The 13,083-nt window shown below is 43.0% G+C and overlaps 1 protein-coding gene across 1 annotated transcript in view; it reads left to right on the top strand.

Annotated features, from left to right (window-relative positions):
- TUBGCP3 (tubulin gamma complex component 3) overlaps window positions 1-13,083 on the top strand; it is an 84,125-nt gene that overhangs the window by 10,556 nt on the left and 60,486 nt on the right. Inside the window, exons 3-6 of the mRNA XM_070579309.1 lie at window positions 1,964-2,031; window positions 7,012-7,089; window positions 8,269-8,486; window positions 9,772-9,944. Coding sequence (XP_070435410.1) covers window positions 1,964-2,031; window positions 7,012-7,089; window positions 8,269-8,486; window positions 9,772-9,944 — 537 coding nt within the window. The remainder of the gene's footprint in view (window positions 1-1,963; window positions 2,032-7,011; window positions 7,090-8,268; window positions 8,487-9,771; window positions 9,945-13,083) is intronic.

The following is a 13,083-nucleotide window of genomic DNA, read 5'->3' as shown; positions in this document are numbered from 1 at the left end:
TAGTAGTTTTTTTTTGAGGAAGATTAGCCCTGAGCTAACTACTGCCAGTCCTCCTCTTTTTGCTGAGGGAGACTGGCCCTGAGCGAACATCTGCTCCCATCTTCCTCTACGTTGTATGTGGGACGCCTGCCACAGCATGGGTTGACAAGCAGTGCCATGTCCGCACCGGGGATCCGAACTAGGGATCCCCGGGCCGTTGAAGCAGAAGGTGTGAACTTAACCGCTGTGCCACTGGGCCGGCCCTGGTATGTTTTATATTGAAACAAATTGCAAAACTCATCACGTGTGACAACATTTAATACTTAGAAGTTTCTTAATTTTTCACAGTGATGAGTGGGGTACGTGGTAACTCAAGATTTGTTTTGCTTTGTTTAGCAATCTGTTAGGTAAAACATTTTTTTGGGTAAATAGTCTATGTTTATTTTATTTGTATTATTTACTTTGTATTATTATCTTATGACTTTCATGTCTATGAATTAGTGTCATTCTGTAGAAAGAACATCACTTGCTCCATTTTATGGTGGTGTTTATTTGGAGTATTTTTATATAAGTTTTTAAAGATAGTAAATTATATTTTTTAATTGCATTCGTTTTGTTGAATGCATTTTGTGATAATACATTTTAGTGTAAAGATAGCTTTACCTTTCTGCATAGGAAGAGCTGACAGTACAGATGGGCTGAGATTGATATAACCGCTGGTATGTGGTTCATAGCGTCAGTCCATGGAACCAGGACCCTGTCTAGCTGATGAATATGAGGAAGCATGGCCATCGAGTCAGTCATTGTCTTTTTGCAAATGAATTTGAACATTTAAAGCTAAGTGAGCTTGGCTGATGACATGTTAAGAAAGCAGTGCCTCTGAACTGAGATAAATAAACACGAAGATTACTTAGAGGCTGCTGAGCTTTGCAAAGTGGTACCTTTTCTTGGGAGTGTGTCAGGGTTCCTTTGAGAGGCTGCTGTCTGTGCCTAGGTGGTGTGTGCAGTGTTGTAGATGTGGGCGAGTGGGGTCTCTTCCGTCAGGGCCCCAAATCCAGTGTGTAGTCTCCTTCATGGAGCAGAGCAGAGCATGAGCTCATTTGCTGCCACGGCTTTCAGAACACTTGTAAGTGTAGCTGCAGGCATCTGAAGACTTACCAGTAGAATGAATTAGTAGATGAAAAGTAGTTAGGGGCCGGCCCAGTGGCACATCGGTTAAGTGCTCACATTCCGCTTTGGCAGCCCAGGGTTTACCAGTTCCAATCCTGGGTGCGGACATGGCACTGCTTGGCACACCATGCTGTGGTAGGTGTCCCACATATACAGTAGAGGAAGATGGGCACAGATGTTAGCTCAGGGCCAGTCTTCCTCAGCAAAAAGAGGAGGATTGGCAGCAGTTAGCTCAGGGCTAATCTTCCTCAAAAAAAAAGAAAAGTAGCTAATAGGCTATTTTGATTTTTATTTTGAAACAGTAATTGTTACATTTATACTAAAACAAGATGAAATATTGCTGTATATGTTAACATAAATGCTTAGAATGTATAGTTTTGAGTCAAACTATCATGAATGGTATACTTTTTGGTTAATGCCCTTTAAATTTAGGATTCCAAAGATATTTTTACTTCCCATCCTCCCTCTGGGTAGCCATTATTAACTAGTTAGACTGGTGGTGGTTTGCCTCACTGGTCTGTTTATTAAGATTTGTAGATAGAATCTAAAAGATCTCATCATTTCTATTACTTGGCTAATTTTCACATAAGCTCTTTGACTCCAGTCTAATACTGTCCTTATTTTACAAATATCAGAGAGATTAAATGAATTGACCAAATTCATAAAGCTCAAATGTCACTTATTGTCTAGTTATTTTGATTCCTAAGCGCAAGATTCTTTTCTGAGTTTTCTGTTACTATAGGTGAAATAGTATCATAAAAATGGATTTTGGTGCGTGTGATTAACATGCTTATTTTCTTTTCTAACTTTTCAGTTACTCGACAAAGAAGAGAAGCAGATGCTGCATTATTTTCTGAACTCCATAGAAAACTTCATTCACAGGTATCATACAAGTGGTCTGAAAGCCGTTCCACTAATGGCGACGCTGGTACTAGGGATCTGGGGCATTTGAACATTTTTTTGTGGTATCATATTAAACTTTTCCGTGTTGTGTAATGGCTTTTAATTGTAGATAGTGTTTGCGTTTTAAAGATTTCAACATTAGAAGTAAGTTTTAGCTGGATTTAGTGCTGAATTGTTTGTAAAGGTGGATGAAGCTACACTGAGAACGTGATCAGACTTAAGTACATAGTGAGTTTGTATTACAGATGCCTTAATTCTCTTACTGTGACGAAGTGCATTGGTGGAAGTCTCGACTTGTCTGTATAACAGCAAAAGCTTATCTTTTTGATATACTTTATTGTTCATCAGGTCCTGATTTGTACTGTTATAGTAATAATTTAAAAAAGAATTGATTTTGAACATTTTGTGACTGGATATTGAGACTTGCACATGAGTGGTTTTTCTAACCTCTTATTTTAATAAAAGACTCTGCTAGCCTATACGCCAGTGAATTAGTTGAATCGTAGGGTGAGGTTTTTATGATTCTGTCTGTAAAGGAACTTAGTTCATCTGGTTCTCTCCCTCCTTCTATAGAGAAGAGAGTGAAATCCAGAGAAGTTTAATGCTTTGCTCAACAAATATTAAGTTAGTGTTACAACAATAAAAATTACTGAGTTAGGCATAATGCTCCTAGTAATTAAACTCATAATTTTTTCAGGTCTTCCTCTTTATTCGAATATTGTACCCTTAAAAATAAGCTTAAAGTTATTTGCTGACCATTTTGATTCCTTAATTTGATATGTTATACTTGGATTCACTGTTTTAAGTATGCTTTTCTAAAAATACTTGATAATATTTATAAAATTGAGAAATAGGAACCTTTTTTTGTACATTCGTTTCCAGGCAAATAGTTTCAAAATGCTGTATCATTTGCTTTTCTTAAATCTTTCTCTATTTTTGAAAACATCTTCTTCTGTACATTGAAAATTGCCAAGATCTGTTTACCGGATATCACATTCCCAAGATGCTTAGCCTTACTGAGATCCCAGAAGAGAGTTTCATCAGTAAAAGCTGTCGTGTCTATTAATATTGGCCTTAGATGAAAACATAATATTGGCAATTAGATGAAAACATATTTAGGAAGTTTCTAATTTATTGGTGAGGAAGATTGGCCCTGAGCTAACATCTGTTGCCTATTGTCCTCTTTTTTTTTCTTTTTCTCCATAAAGCTGCTCAGTACGTAGTTGTATATCCTAGTTGTGAGTCCTTCTAGTTCTGCTAAGTGAGACTCCACCTCTGCATGGTTTGATGAGCGGTGCTAGGTCTGTGCCCAGGATCTGAACCTGTGAACCCCGGACCGCTGAACTGCAGCACACTGACTTAACCACTAGGCCGTGGGTCCGGCCCCTGGAAGTTTCTAATTTAAAGTCGTTGTTTTGCAAAATTTTGTTTGGAACCCTGAGTGCTTATTCTTAAACATCAAGTTTTTAAATAGTACCCACTTCCTAGGGCTAGCCCAGAAAACTAGCTTGGCTCATTGCGTGAAACATGATGAAAAACATTAGGAAACAACAGTGTAACACTAGTGAGTAAATGAAATAGAAGAATGTGTACCAATTAGTAGCCATTCCGTTTTTCTGCTAAGATGTCCAGCTCCTCACAACTGCAGAGGTGGCTGATGTTTCTGTCCTCTCTGTTCATCGGGGGCCCTTCTCTGTAGAGTGTGCTGTGCGCACAGAGGAGGAAAGGTTGGAGGTGTGGTTACCGTTTGCTGTGTTGTTTCTAGACCCCCAGGCGGGAGTCGGGAGGGGACAGAGGGGTCTGGGGTGCTGTGGAGATGTTGGGGAAAGTGTCTTGGTGTTCCTGGCTGGACTTCGGAGGCTGCTGACAGAGCTGAGGAGGAGAAGGATGGATCGTCTTGGGGAGGCGGCAAGCACCTTGCGGAGGTGGGCCTGATGAGGAAGGTCCTGGGCAGCAAGGGGACCTGGGGGACTAGTGGGTGACCAGCTCCGCTGAGGAGATGACCCGGGGTGGTTGGGCGTGAATGCTGGAAGAAGCTCTGTGTCCCGCACTAGTTTTGCTTTACAAAACCACCTGTTTTGATGTTCCTCTAGATCTTATGGAGGCCTAATATGTGTTTTTACATTCAACATTCAGTTTGTGCACAGTGTTTAAGGATTTATGTCTGAATTGAGGTCCTTTAGGTTTTGGAATCTTAGATGACAGGGTCTGATGTGGTTTAGAATCATTTAAAACATGTGATGCTAGAGTTGTTTACTGTTTGTCCCACAAGGTCTGTTCTCTATCCTGTTTGGTGCTGCTTTGGGCTCTGGAGGGCTGACGGGTGTGGATTGCAGCCTCTGGGCTCTCTTGCTTTCTGCTTAGCTTCAACTGGAACTGGCAGGGTGGGAAAAGAATGAGCCCTAGATGTTACTCCCCTTCTGCCAGGCAGCAGTTTGGCGATGGCTTAGCTGTGCCCAAGGGCCATATGGGCAGTCCCTCTCTCACGCCCTCATGCCCTCCTGTCCCGCCTGCCCTGGCTCTGGTGATCCCTGTCCACCGCTGTCCCTTCAGGCCTCCAGAGGGGAGTGGCTCCTTGTTGGTGGTGCTCCTGCTTGCTTCCTCCACTTGTGCCCCCATCCCTGTCCACACCGCAGTGCACAGTCCCTCCATCAAACGCTCTTCAGCTGACTGACCCTGGGTGTTTAAAACCTCTTCTTCTTAGGTTAAAAAAAATGCCGCCGCCTCCCTTCCATATGCCTTTTGCTGATTTTTTGTGCAAATTTTGTTTGTTTTTGGAACTTTCTCTGCTTTCCACTCTGTATACCCTTTTATTTTTCTAAAATAAGAGCTGAGGTTCTAACCCAGGACTCTTGCTGCACTGGGAGAACTTCTCCTGTCTTCCTGACGTCTGTTGGTCGTTTTTGTGCACAGTCCTTGGGAGACTCCCAGGGACATGCAGCTCGGCACCCTCAGCAGTGAAAGGAGCATTTCATCGTTCTCTTTCATACCTCTAGGTGTCCATCCGTCCATGTACAACCTGCTTTTTCCTATGTTCTCCCTTTTGGTGAATGATAACACCGTACATCTATTGCCAAAACCAGAAACCTGGATGTTATCTGGACTCCACCTCTCTCCCCAAATTCACTCTGTCCCCAAGTCTTCCTGGTTGTTCCTCTGAGGTACGCCTCCCCTCTGTCTTTTTTGGAGTGAGGCAGACCTTGGTTTGAATCCTGGTGTGTAGCTTTGTGATTTAGGTAAGTTATTTAGGTTTTCACTGTTGTTTCCCTCGTTTATGGAGTGAAGAGAATAAAGCCTGTGTCACATGTGGCTGCGATGGTTACAGGAGATGAAGTATGTGAGGACTTGGCCCACACAGGCTTCCTTTAAATGGCTCCTCGGCTGCTGCTGCTGCGCGCTTGCGGGTATTGGGAATGGGGTCGGGTAGAGAGCACTCTTTGAGGCGGGCAGGCGAGGTGTGGCTCCTTGGTCCTGTGCCTGAGGCAGTCCTTTAGCCCCGGAGACCCAGGTTCCTGCTTATGGGGGTTGTCAGGGTTACCTGAGTGGATGCTCAGTCACCGAATGCCAGCCCAGCCCCTGGTCCTTCCCCTCCAGATGACTGCAGTTTCCTAATGAGGCCCTGTGCGTCTCATTTGTCTCCCCTCTGGTCCCTCCTCTGTGGCACTGGCAGGGAGTGGGTCCAGTCAGTGCCCTGCAAAGGCTGCCTGCCGTCTTCAGCTTAAAATCCAAGTTTCTTGGTACAGCATCTCCAAGGCCCCCTTTGATCTGAACCGTCATTCCATTTTCAGTTTCCATTTTCATATCTAGCTTTAGCCAAATTGATCTGTTTTCAGTTCCCTGAAGAGGCTGTGCCTGTCCCCCTTCCTTGCCTTTGCGTCACCCATCTTTCTGAGAGACTCATGTCTCCTCTGGACTCCTTTCCTGGGCCTGGGTCACTCAAGTGATCCTCCTGTCTGAAAAGTAATTTATCATACCAAAGTATTTGGCTCATTTGTCTATTTACTGCTGGACTGAGGACTCCGTCAGGGCTGGGCCTCCTTCTTATCTGTGTTGCCCCAGCTGGGGAATTTATTGTTTCTGAAAAATTCTGTATTAATCAATTTTTAAATTTAGACCATATTTTAAATACCTGGGATGAGCTTATTCTTTAAAGAAATTTTCAAGGATGTTTTATATAATGAAGAACTTGTATAATGTAAGTAACCATCCCATAATTTATTTTGTAAATAAAGATCTGTGTATATTCTAGCCTGCACATCCAAAAGATAAAGCTGTGTGAATAGAGTAGAATGCTCTGTAAATTTGGGATAAAACGTACTGAGGGTGGGCTCCTGTTAATGGTTATAAATCAGGGCAGAGTGATAGACAGTTAGAAATCAATGAGATCTGTGTGATGACCTTAGCTAGAAACCTAGGGGTTGGTTATCCTGACAGTGAAGTGCTCCGGAGCCTTGAGTTTAGGGATGCGTGATGCTGAGACATACCTCTTTCACTTTACAATTCTTTTTTATTTACTTATTTGTTTTTAAATAATGCTCTATTTTATGGCCTAAATGGGACTTTGATAAAGGGGGGGGAAAAGCATTCATATGTTTTATGATGGCATTTTTCTTATAGTCACTATATTTGGGAAGCTGGCTATTACAACAGTTATTTCAGGAAGGAAATACTGTTATTCAGGAATAGGGTAATTTAAAAAATATGTTCTTATTGGGACTTTGGAGCTAATTTTCAGGGGGTCGAAAGCTCCAGGGGTGGTGAACTCTCAAGAGCATTATCTCTGGCCTTGGGTGGACAGCACTCTGTGCAATGCCTGGAAGACAGAGAAGTTGAGCTTGGCTGTCACCATGTGAATTTAAAATGCATTCCTATTTTGGAAATAAGAATAATTTAGGAAAGACGAAGATAAAACTGGGGAATAGTATAAAGTTGTTCTTTTAATATTTTCTTTCTAAACAGGGAGTTTTGAAAAATAAGTGGTCAATTCTCTACCTCTTGCTAAGCCTTAGTGAAGACCCACGCAAGCAGCCAAACAAGGTGAGAGGCTCTGTTTTAGCAGCTCCTGCTTTCTGAAGGCGCTTAGTGTCTTTTCTTGGAACAGGTAGACCAATTTTGATATGAATCACCTTCTAGACTTAAGAAAATGATATGAGAAAAGGAAAAGAACTTGTCTAGTTTTCTGGGCGTTTGTGGAAGGTCAAAAGATTTCTTTTTTTTAAGGGCATTTTTAGTGTGCTGTGTTTCTTTAAGGTGTTTTTCAGAATTATGTTATTACTCCAAATATAACACTGTATAAATATTGTATAAATACGTAAACTATCAGTTTTCAAAATTTTTACTGCGTGAGGTTATTACTATCAGCACAGCTGCGTAATTCTTTATGAGTTAGAAGACCTTTTAGGATTTTCTTGTGTTTTCAGATATCCTTATGAGCATTAGTTACTGTTAGACCGGTGAAAACTTTACTGTCACATGGATTCAGTTTTTGACCTGTGCAGTGTTTGAAAAAGCAGTTTGGCAGCTCCATGTCCCAGAGAGTCTGGTATAATGAAATATTCTATTACAGAAATTTAAGTATTTGAAAAGTTGAAGAATGTGGGTGAAAGAGTCATATTTACCTCTAAAACCTTAGTCTAAGTAATGAACATTCTTTCATTATATAATAATGCCAAACCTTTAAAAATATTTGAGTAATTATTTGAGTTTTAGTTTACATGCATTCTGAATAAAGTGTTCAGTTATCAGACCATGTGGGAATTTTGGATTTCAGAAAACTTTCTACAACTTTATCAGTTCTGGCATATTTCAAAACTATAACTAATTTATTGGGTTTTTTTTTGGGAAGATTAGCCTTGAGTTAACATTTGCCGCCAATCCTCCTGTTTTTGCTGAGGAAGACTGGCCTTGAGCTAACATCCATTCCCATCTTCCTCTAGTTTAAATGTGGGATGCCTGCCACAGCATGGCCTGACAAGTGGTGTGTGTGCGTCTGTGCCTGGGATTTGAGCCAGTGAACCCTGGGCCGCCAAAGTGGAGCGCTCAAACTTAAGTAGTACACCACTAGGCCAACCCCCTAACTTATTGTTTAATAAGTGCATAATCCACTTACAGAAATAGAACTAAAATCTGAATATAAATTATATCTTTGTTGATTTGGGAAGAGTGTTCTATAATTTTATATCTCTATGTTCTTAATGCGTTTTAATTGATTTTCAGGTTTCTAGCTATGCCACGTTATTTGCTCAAGCGTTACCAAGAGATGCTCACTCTACTCCCTACTACTACGCCAGGCCTCAGACCCTCCCGCTGAACTACCAGGACCGCAGCACCCAGTCGGCGCAGAGCTCTGGCAGCGTTGGGAGCAGCGGCATCAGCAGTATAAGCATGTGTGCCCTCAACGGCCCGGCCCCCACGCCACAGTCTCTCCTCCCGGGGTAAACCAGGCTTACCAGCATAGACCCCTGAAGTAGCAGAACCAGGAAAGCCTCAGGCTTTTGTGTTTTGTGTTCACTGAAACTATTTAGAGCCTTGTATGTCCCAGAGTGTTCTAGGCACTGTCTCTGATGTGCTTTATCTGAGGTTTTACTGCCTAGACACTCCCTTCAGATAGGAATTCTTTCCACGTCTAATCACAGTTGACTGTAAGATTTTCTGGTGGCTCTTAACCTGTTAATGCACTTGTGTATTAGTGAAGGATTTAGCTCCTAAGCGCAATATGCAGAGCCTTTTATTTTGAGGTGACTGGCTGACAATTCTCTTGCTGTATGCTCATATTTATCTCTGAGTGAATATTATCCCCTTCATTAACATATACTCTTCCCTTCACTGAACTGTTTAAAAATTAACTAAAATAAAATAAAGCTGTCTTATCCTCAAGTGCTAAGATCTTCAAACTAAGAATTATGGCATCTCATAGTGCAAGTGAATTAAGATGAGGAACTATGGGAACACACGACTAAAATGTTGCTTCCCTTGCCGTTTAAGGTGTTGTCAAATCTAATTATGTTTTTAGGAAATACATATGCAAAATAAAAATACAAAAGTGTGTATTACATCATAGATAATATATATTAGTAACATTGAGATTCTCATTTTTGTTTTTTGCAGTCCCAGGAATGATATTTTTGTTACAGTTGTCAAAATATTCATTAGAAATTAGCCAACAGGTTCTTAGATCTTCAGAGAGCAGCTGTACGTGTTCTCCACATTCAGTAAAGCCTTTCTTTGGGTGTGCTTTTGCCTTAGATTTTATGTTTGTACACTTGAAATTAATTGGAAATTATGGTCTTTCTCTTCATATTGAGCATGTGGAGGCTGGGACACAAGGGTGGAGAAGAGCAGCAGCGTTCCAGGCTCTTTAACTCCGTGCTCAGCAGAAGCTGAGTGAGTGAAGGGTGGTGACTGTGAAGTTAAAGTCAGTGAATTGCAAAGTGGTTTTAAATGGGTGATGTATGTTATGTGTTTGTAAAGAAAAGTCAAATAGATTTTGATTTTTATGGTAAGAAACGTGTGGAGGTGGCAGGGAGAGTCTAAGTGCTAGCCTGAGGGTCCAAGGCGGCCTTGGACTGATTGTCGTCGATGTGTTTGAGTAGGGTTAAGTCACCTGTGCATTTCAGATTATCAATATAGTATAGTAAGAAAAATTTCTGGAAGTGTTTTTATCTCTTCAGTGAATAGCCTGGGTGTTTGAAGATACAGGATGTTCCTTCCTTCTTTTAGACAGTCTCATCAAGCTCCAGGAGTAGGAGACTGTCTTCGACAGCAGTTGGGGTCACGTCTTGCATGGACTTTAACTGCAAACCAGCCTTCTTTACAAACCACTACCTCAAAAGGCATCCCCAGCACTGTTGCTCGCACCGTGACAAGGCCAAGGAGAGAAGGGGATGCAGGTGGTGAGTAAGGATGTATTTTAACGTAGCTTTTCTTTGAACATTTGGAAGTCATGCTTCCCTTACTTTAAAACACTGGTCAGGAATCTCCACTTTCAACCTTTGGGTAATTTCTTGTTCTCATAATGAGGTTCAGAATCCTAACTCTGGTCTCTGATGCCTTGGGAAGTCTGGCTTTATCACTGCATGTCTCTGTGACCTTGGAATCCTCAGCCCCATTCACTTTTCAGATCCTTGTCTGAGTGGTTTCCTCCGCCCAGGTCTTTCTTCTCTTCCCTTCCTCGTCACATCCCCTCTCTGTTTTTATTTTCTGCCTTTCTTCCTGGGAAGGCTTCTCCCGACGAGACCAGGCCCCTAGTACCAGTTACCGTCTTCTCCACAGTCGGAGTTCCAACAACAAGGAGGGGCTGTTTCTGTCTTGTTCACCATGCCATTTGAAGAAGCTCATTGCAGATTTATTTGATCACTAAATGAATGCCTCATTGAGAGTTCTAAATCTCTGCTAGATTCCAAAGAAAGTTTGAGTTTCTTTTTTTTTAACTTTTTTTTTTTAAGATTGGCACTTAAGCTAACATCTATTGTCAATCTTCTTCTTTTTCCTCCTTCTTCTTCTCCCCAAAGCCCTCCAGTACATAGTTCAGTATTCTAGTTGTAGGTCCTTCTGGTTGTGCCATGTGGGACGCCGCCTCAGCATGGCCTGATGAGCAGTGCCATGTCCTTGCCCAGGATCCAAACCAGCGAAACCCTGGGCTGCTGAAGCGGAAATGTGTGAACTTAACCACTGGCCACGGGGCTGGTCCCAAATGTTTGAATTTCTTTCATGAGAACCACATGAATAGCAGTGTTTGGAACATGAGTATCCTGAAAATAGAAGAATGAGCTTTATTGTTCATAATCTACAGATTCTGAAATTCCTCTAGCTGTGATCTGTCTTTGTGTAGAATGCGAGGATCAGCAGTGTCTTTTAGACTCATGAGGACAGCTTGGAGTGCAGAACTCGGCCTGTGCCTGTGTAGCTGCACTTGCCGGCCTCTCTCTGTCCTGTGACACGTGACAGCTATGTCCTCTGGGGCTTAGAAACTCATTTCTAGATGGACTCAGAGTGCTCTTCTCTGCTTTCCCTCTGTTGGTGTGACTCCTGATCCCCAACCAGAACCTTCAAATCTGTATTCCGTACAAACCTGAGAGACAGAAGGACTTAAAGATATACTTGATTAGCCCAAAGGAGCAGGAGAGGAAGTGCAAAGGAAGAAAGAACAGTGGGGTAAAGAGAAAACATACCGCAGTCAGTTAAATTCAAATCCAAATGTCAGTAATTACATTAAATTTATATACATTAGACACTGTTTAAAAGACGGATTTTTCAAAAAATGCTGTTTAGACAATTATGTACTACTCACAAGAGACACATTTTAAATATAGGACCACAAATAGGTTGAAAGTAAATGGATGGGAAAAACACAGACCATGGGAAAGCTGAGTGGCTGTCTTAATATCAAGTAGACAGTGGCAGGAATGTTGCCAAGGACAGAGGGACATTGCATAACAACGAAAGGGTCAGTTCTTGGGGAAGAAGTAATACTCCTAAATGTATATTCACCTACCGACAGAGCTTCAAATGCAAAGAAAAACCAACAGAACTGCAAAGAAGACACACAAACGCACAATTACAAATGGATATTTCAACTTCTTTCTTAGTAACTGATGGAAAAAGTAGATAAAAATGGTCAGTGATGATAGGTAAGATTTGAACAATACTACTACTAAATTGATGTAATTGATAATTATAGAATATTATCTCCATGACTGTGAAATACAAACTTGTCCTCTCCTTGTGACTCTATTGTCCTGGTTCTGGCAGTGCTGATCCCCAACTGTACACTCTGATTGTGCTGGCCCTGTTCTGGGAGTGCTGATCCCCGACTGTACACTGATTGTGCTGGCCCGGTTCTGGGAGCACTGATCCCCGACTGTACTCTGATTGTGCTGGTCCGGTTCTGGGAGCTCTGATCCCCAACTGTACACTCTGATTGTGCTGGCCCTGTTCTGGGAGCGCTGATACCCAACTGTATACTCTGATTGTGCCGGCCCGGTTCTGAGAGCTCTGATCCCCAACTGAACACTCTGATTGTGCTGGCCCTGTTCTGGGAGCGCTGATCCCTGACTGTACTCTGATTGTGCTGGCCCTGTTCTGGGAGCACTGATCCCCAACTGTACACTGATTGTGCTGGCCCTGTTCTGGGAGCGCTGATCCCCGACTGTACACTCTGATTGTGCTGGCCCTGTTCTGGGAGTGCTGATCCCCAACTGTACACTCTGATTGTGCTGGCCCTGTTCTGGGAGCGCTGATCCCTGACTGTACTCTGATTGTGCTGGCCCTGTTCTGGGAGCACTGATCCCCAACTGTACACTGATTGTGCTGGCCCTGTTCTGGGAGCGCTGATCCCCGACTGTACACTCTGATTGTGCTGGCCCTGTTCTGGGAGTGCTGATCCCCAACTGTACACTCTGATTGTGCTGGCCCTGTTCTGGGAGCGCTGATCCCTGACTGTACTCTGATTGTGCTGGCCCTGTTCTGGGAGCACTGATCCCCGACTGTACACTGATTGTGCTGGCCCTGTTCTGGGAGTGCTGATCTCCGACTGTACACTCTGATTGTGCTGGCCCTGTTCTGGGAGCGCTGATCCCCGACTGTACACTCTGATTGTGCTGGCCCTGTTCTGGGAGCGCTGATCTCCGACTGTACACTCTGATTGTGCTGGCCCTGTTCTGGGAGCGCTGATCCCCGACTGTACACTGATTGTGCTGGCCCTGTTCTGGGAGCGCTGATCTCCGACTGTACACTCTGATTGTGCTGGCCCTGTTCTGGGAGCGCTGATCTCCGACTGTACACTCTGATTGTGCTGGCCCTGTTCTGGGAGCGCTGATCCCCGACTGTACACTGATTGTGCTGGCCCTGTTCTGGGAGTGCTGATCTCCGACTGTACACTCTGATTGTGCTGGCCCTGTTCTGGGAGCGCTGATCCCCGACTACACTCTTATTGTGCTGGCTTGGTTCTGGGAGTGCTGATCTCCGACTGTATACTCTGACTGGGTTTTTTCTCCCACTGATGACATCTTGGATTTCTGGGCATTGCCTCCT

The sequence above is a fragment of the Equus przewalskii genome, chromosome 16 (assembly GCF_037783145.1).
Source record: "Equus przewalskii isolate Varuska chromosome 16, EquPr2, whole genome shotgun sequence".
NCBI lineage: Eukaryota > Metazoa > Chordata > Mammalia > Perissodactyla > Equidae > Equus > Equus przewalskii.
Note: the sequence above shows the minus strand (reverse complement) of the source record. Positions and strands in the feature narration are given on the sequence as shown.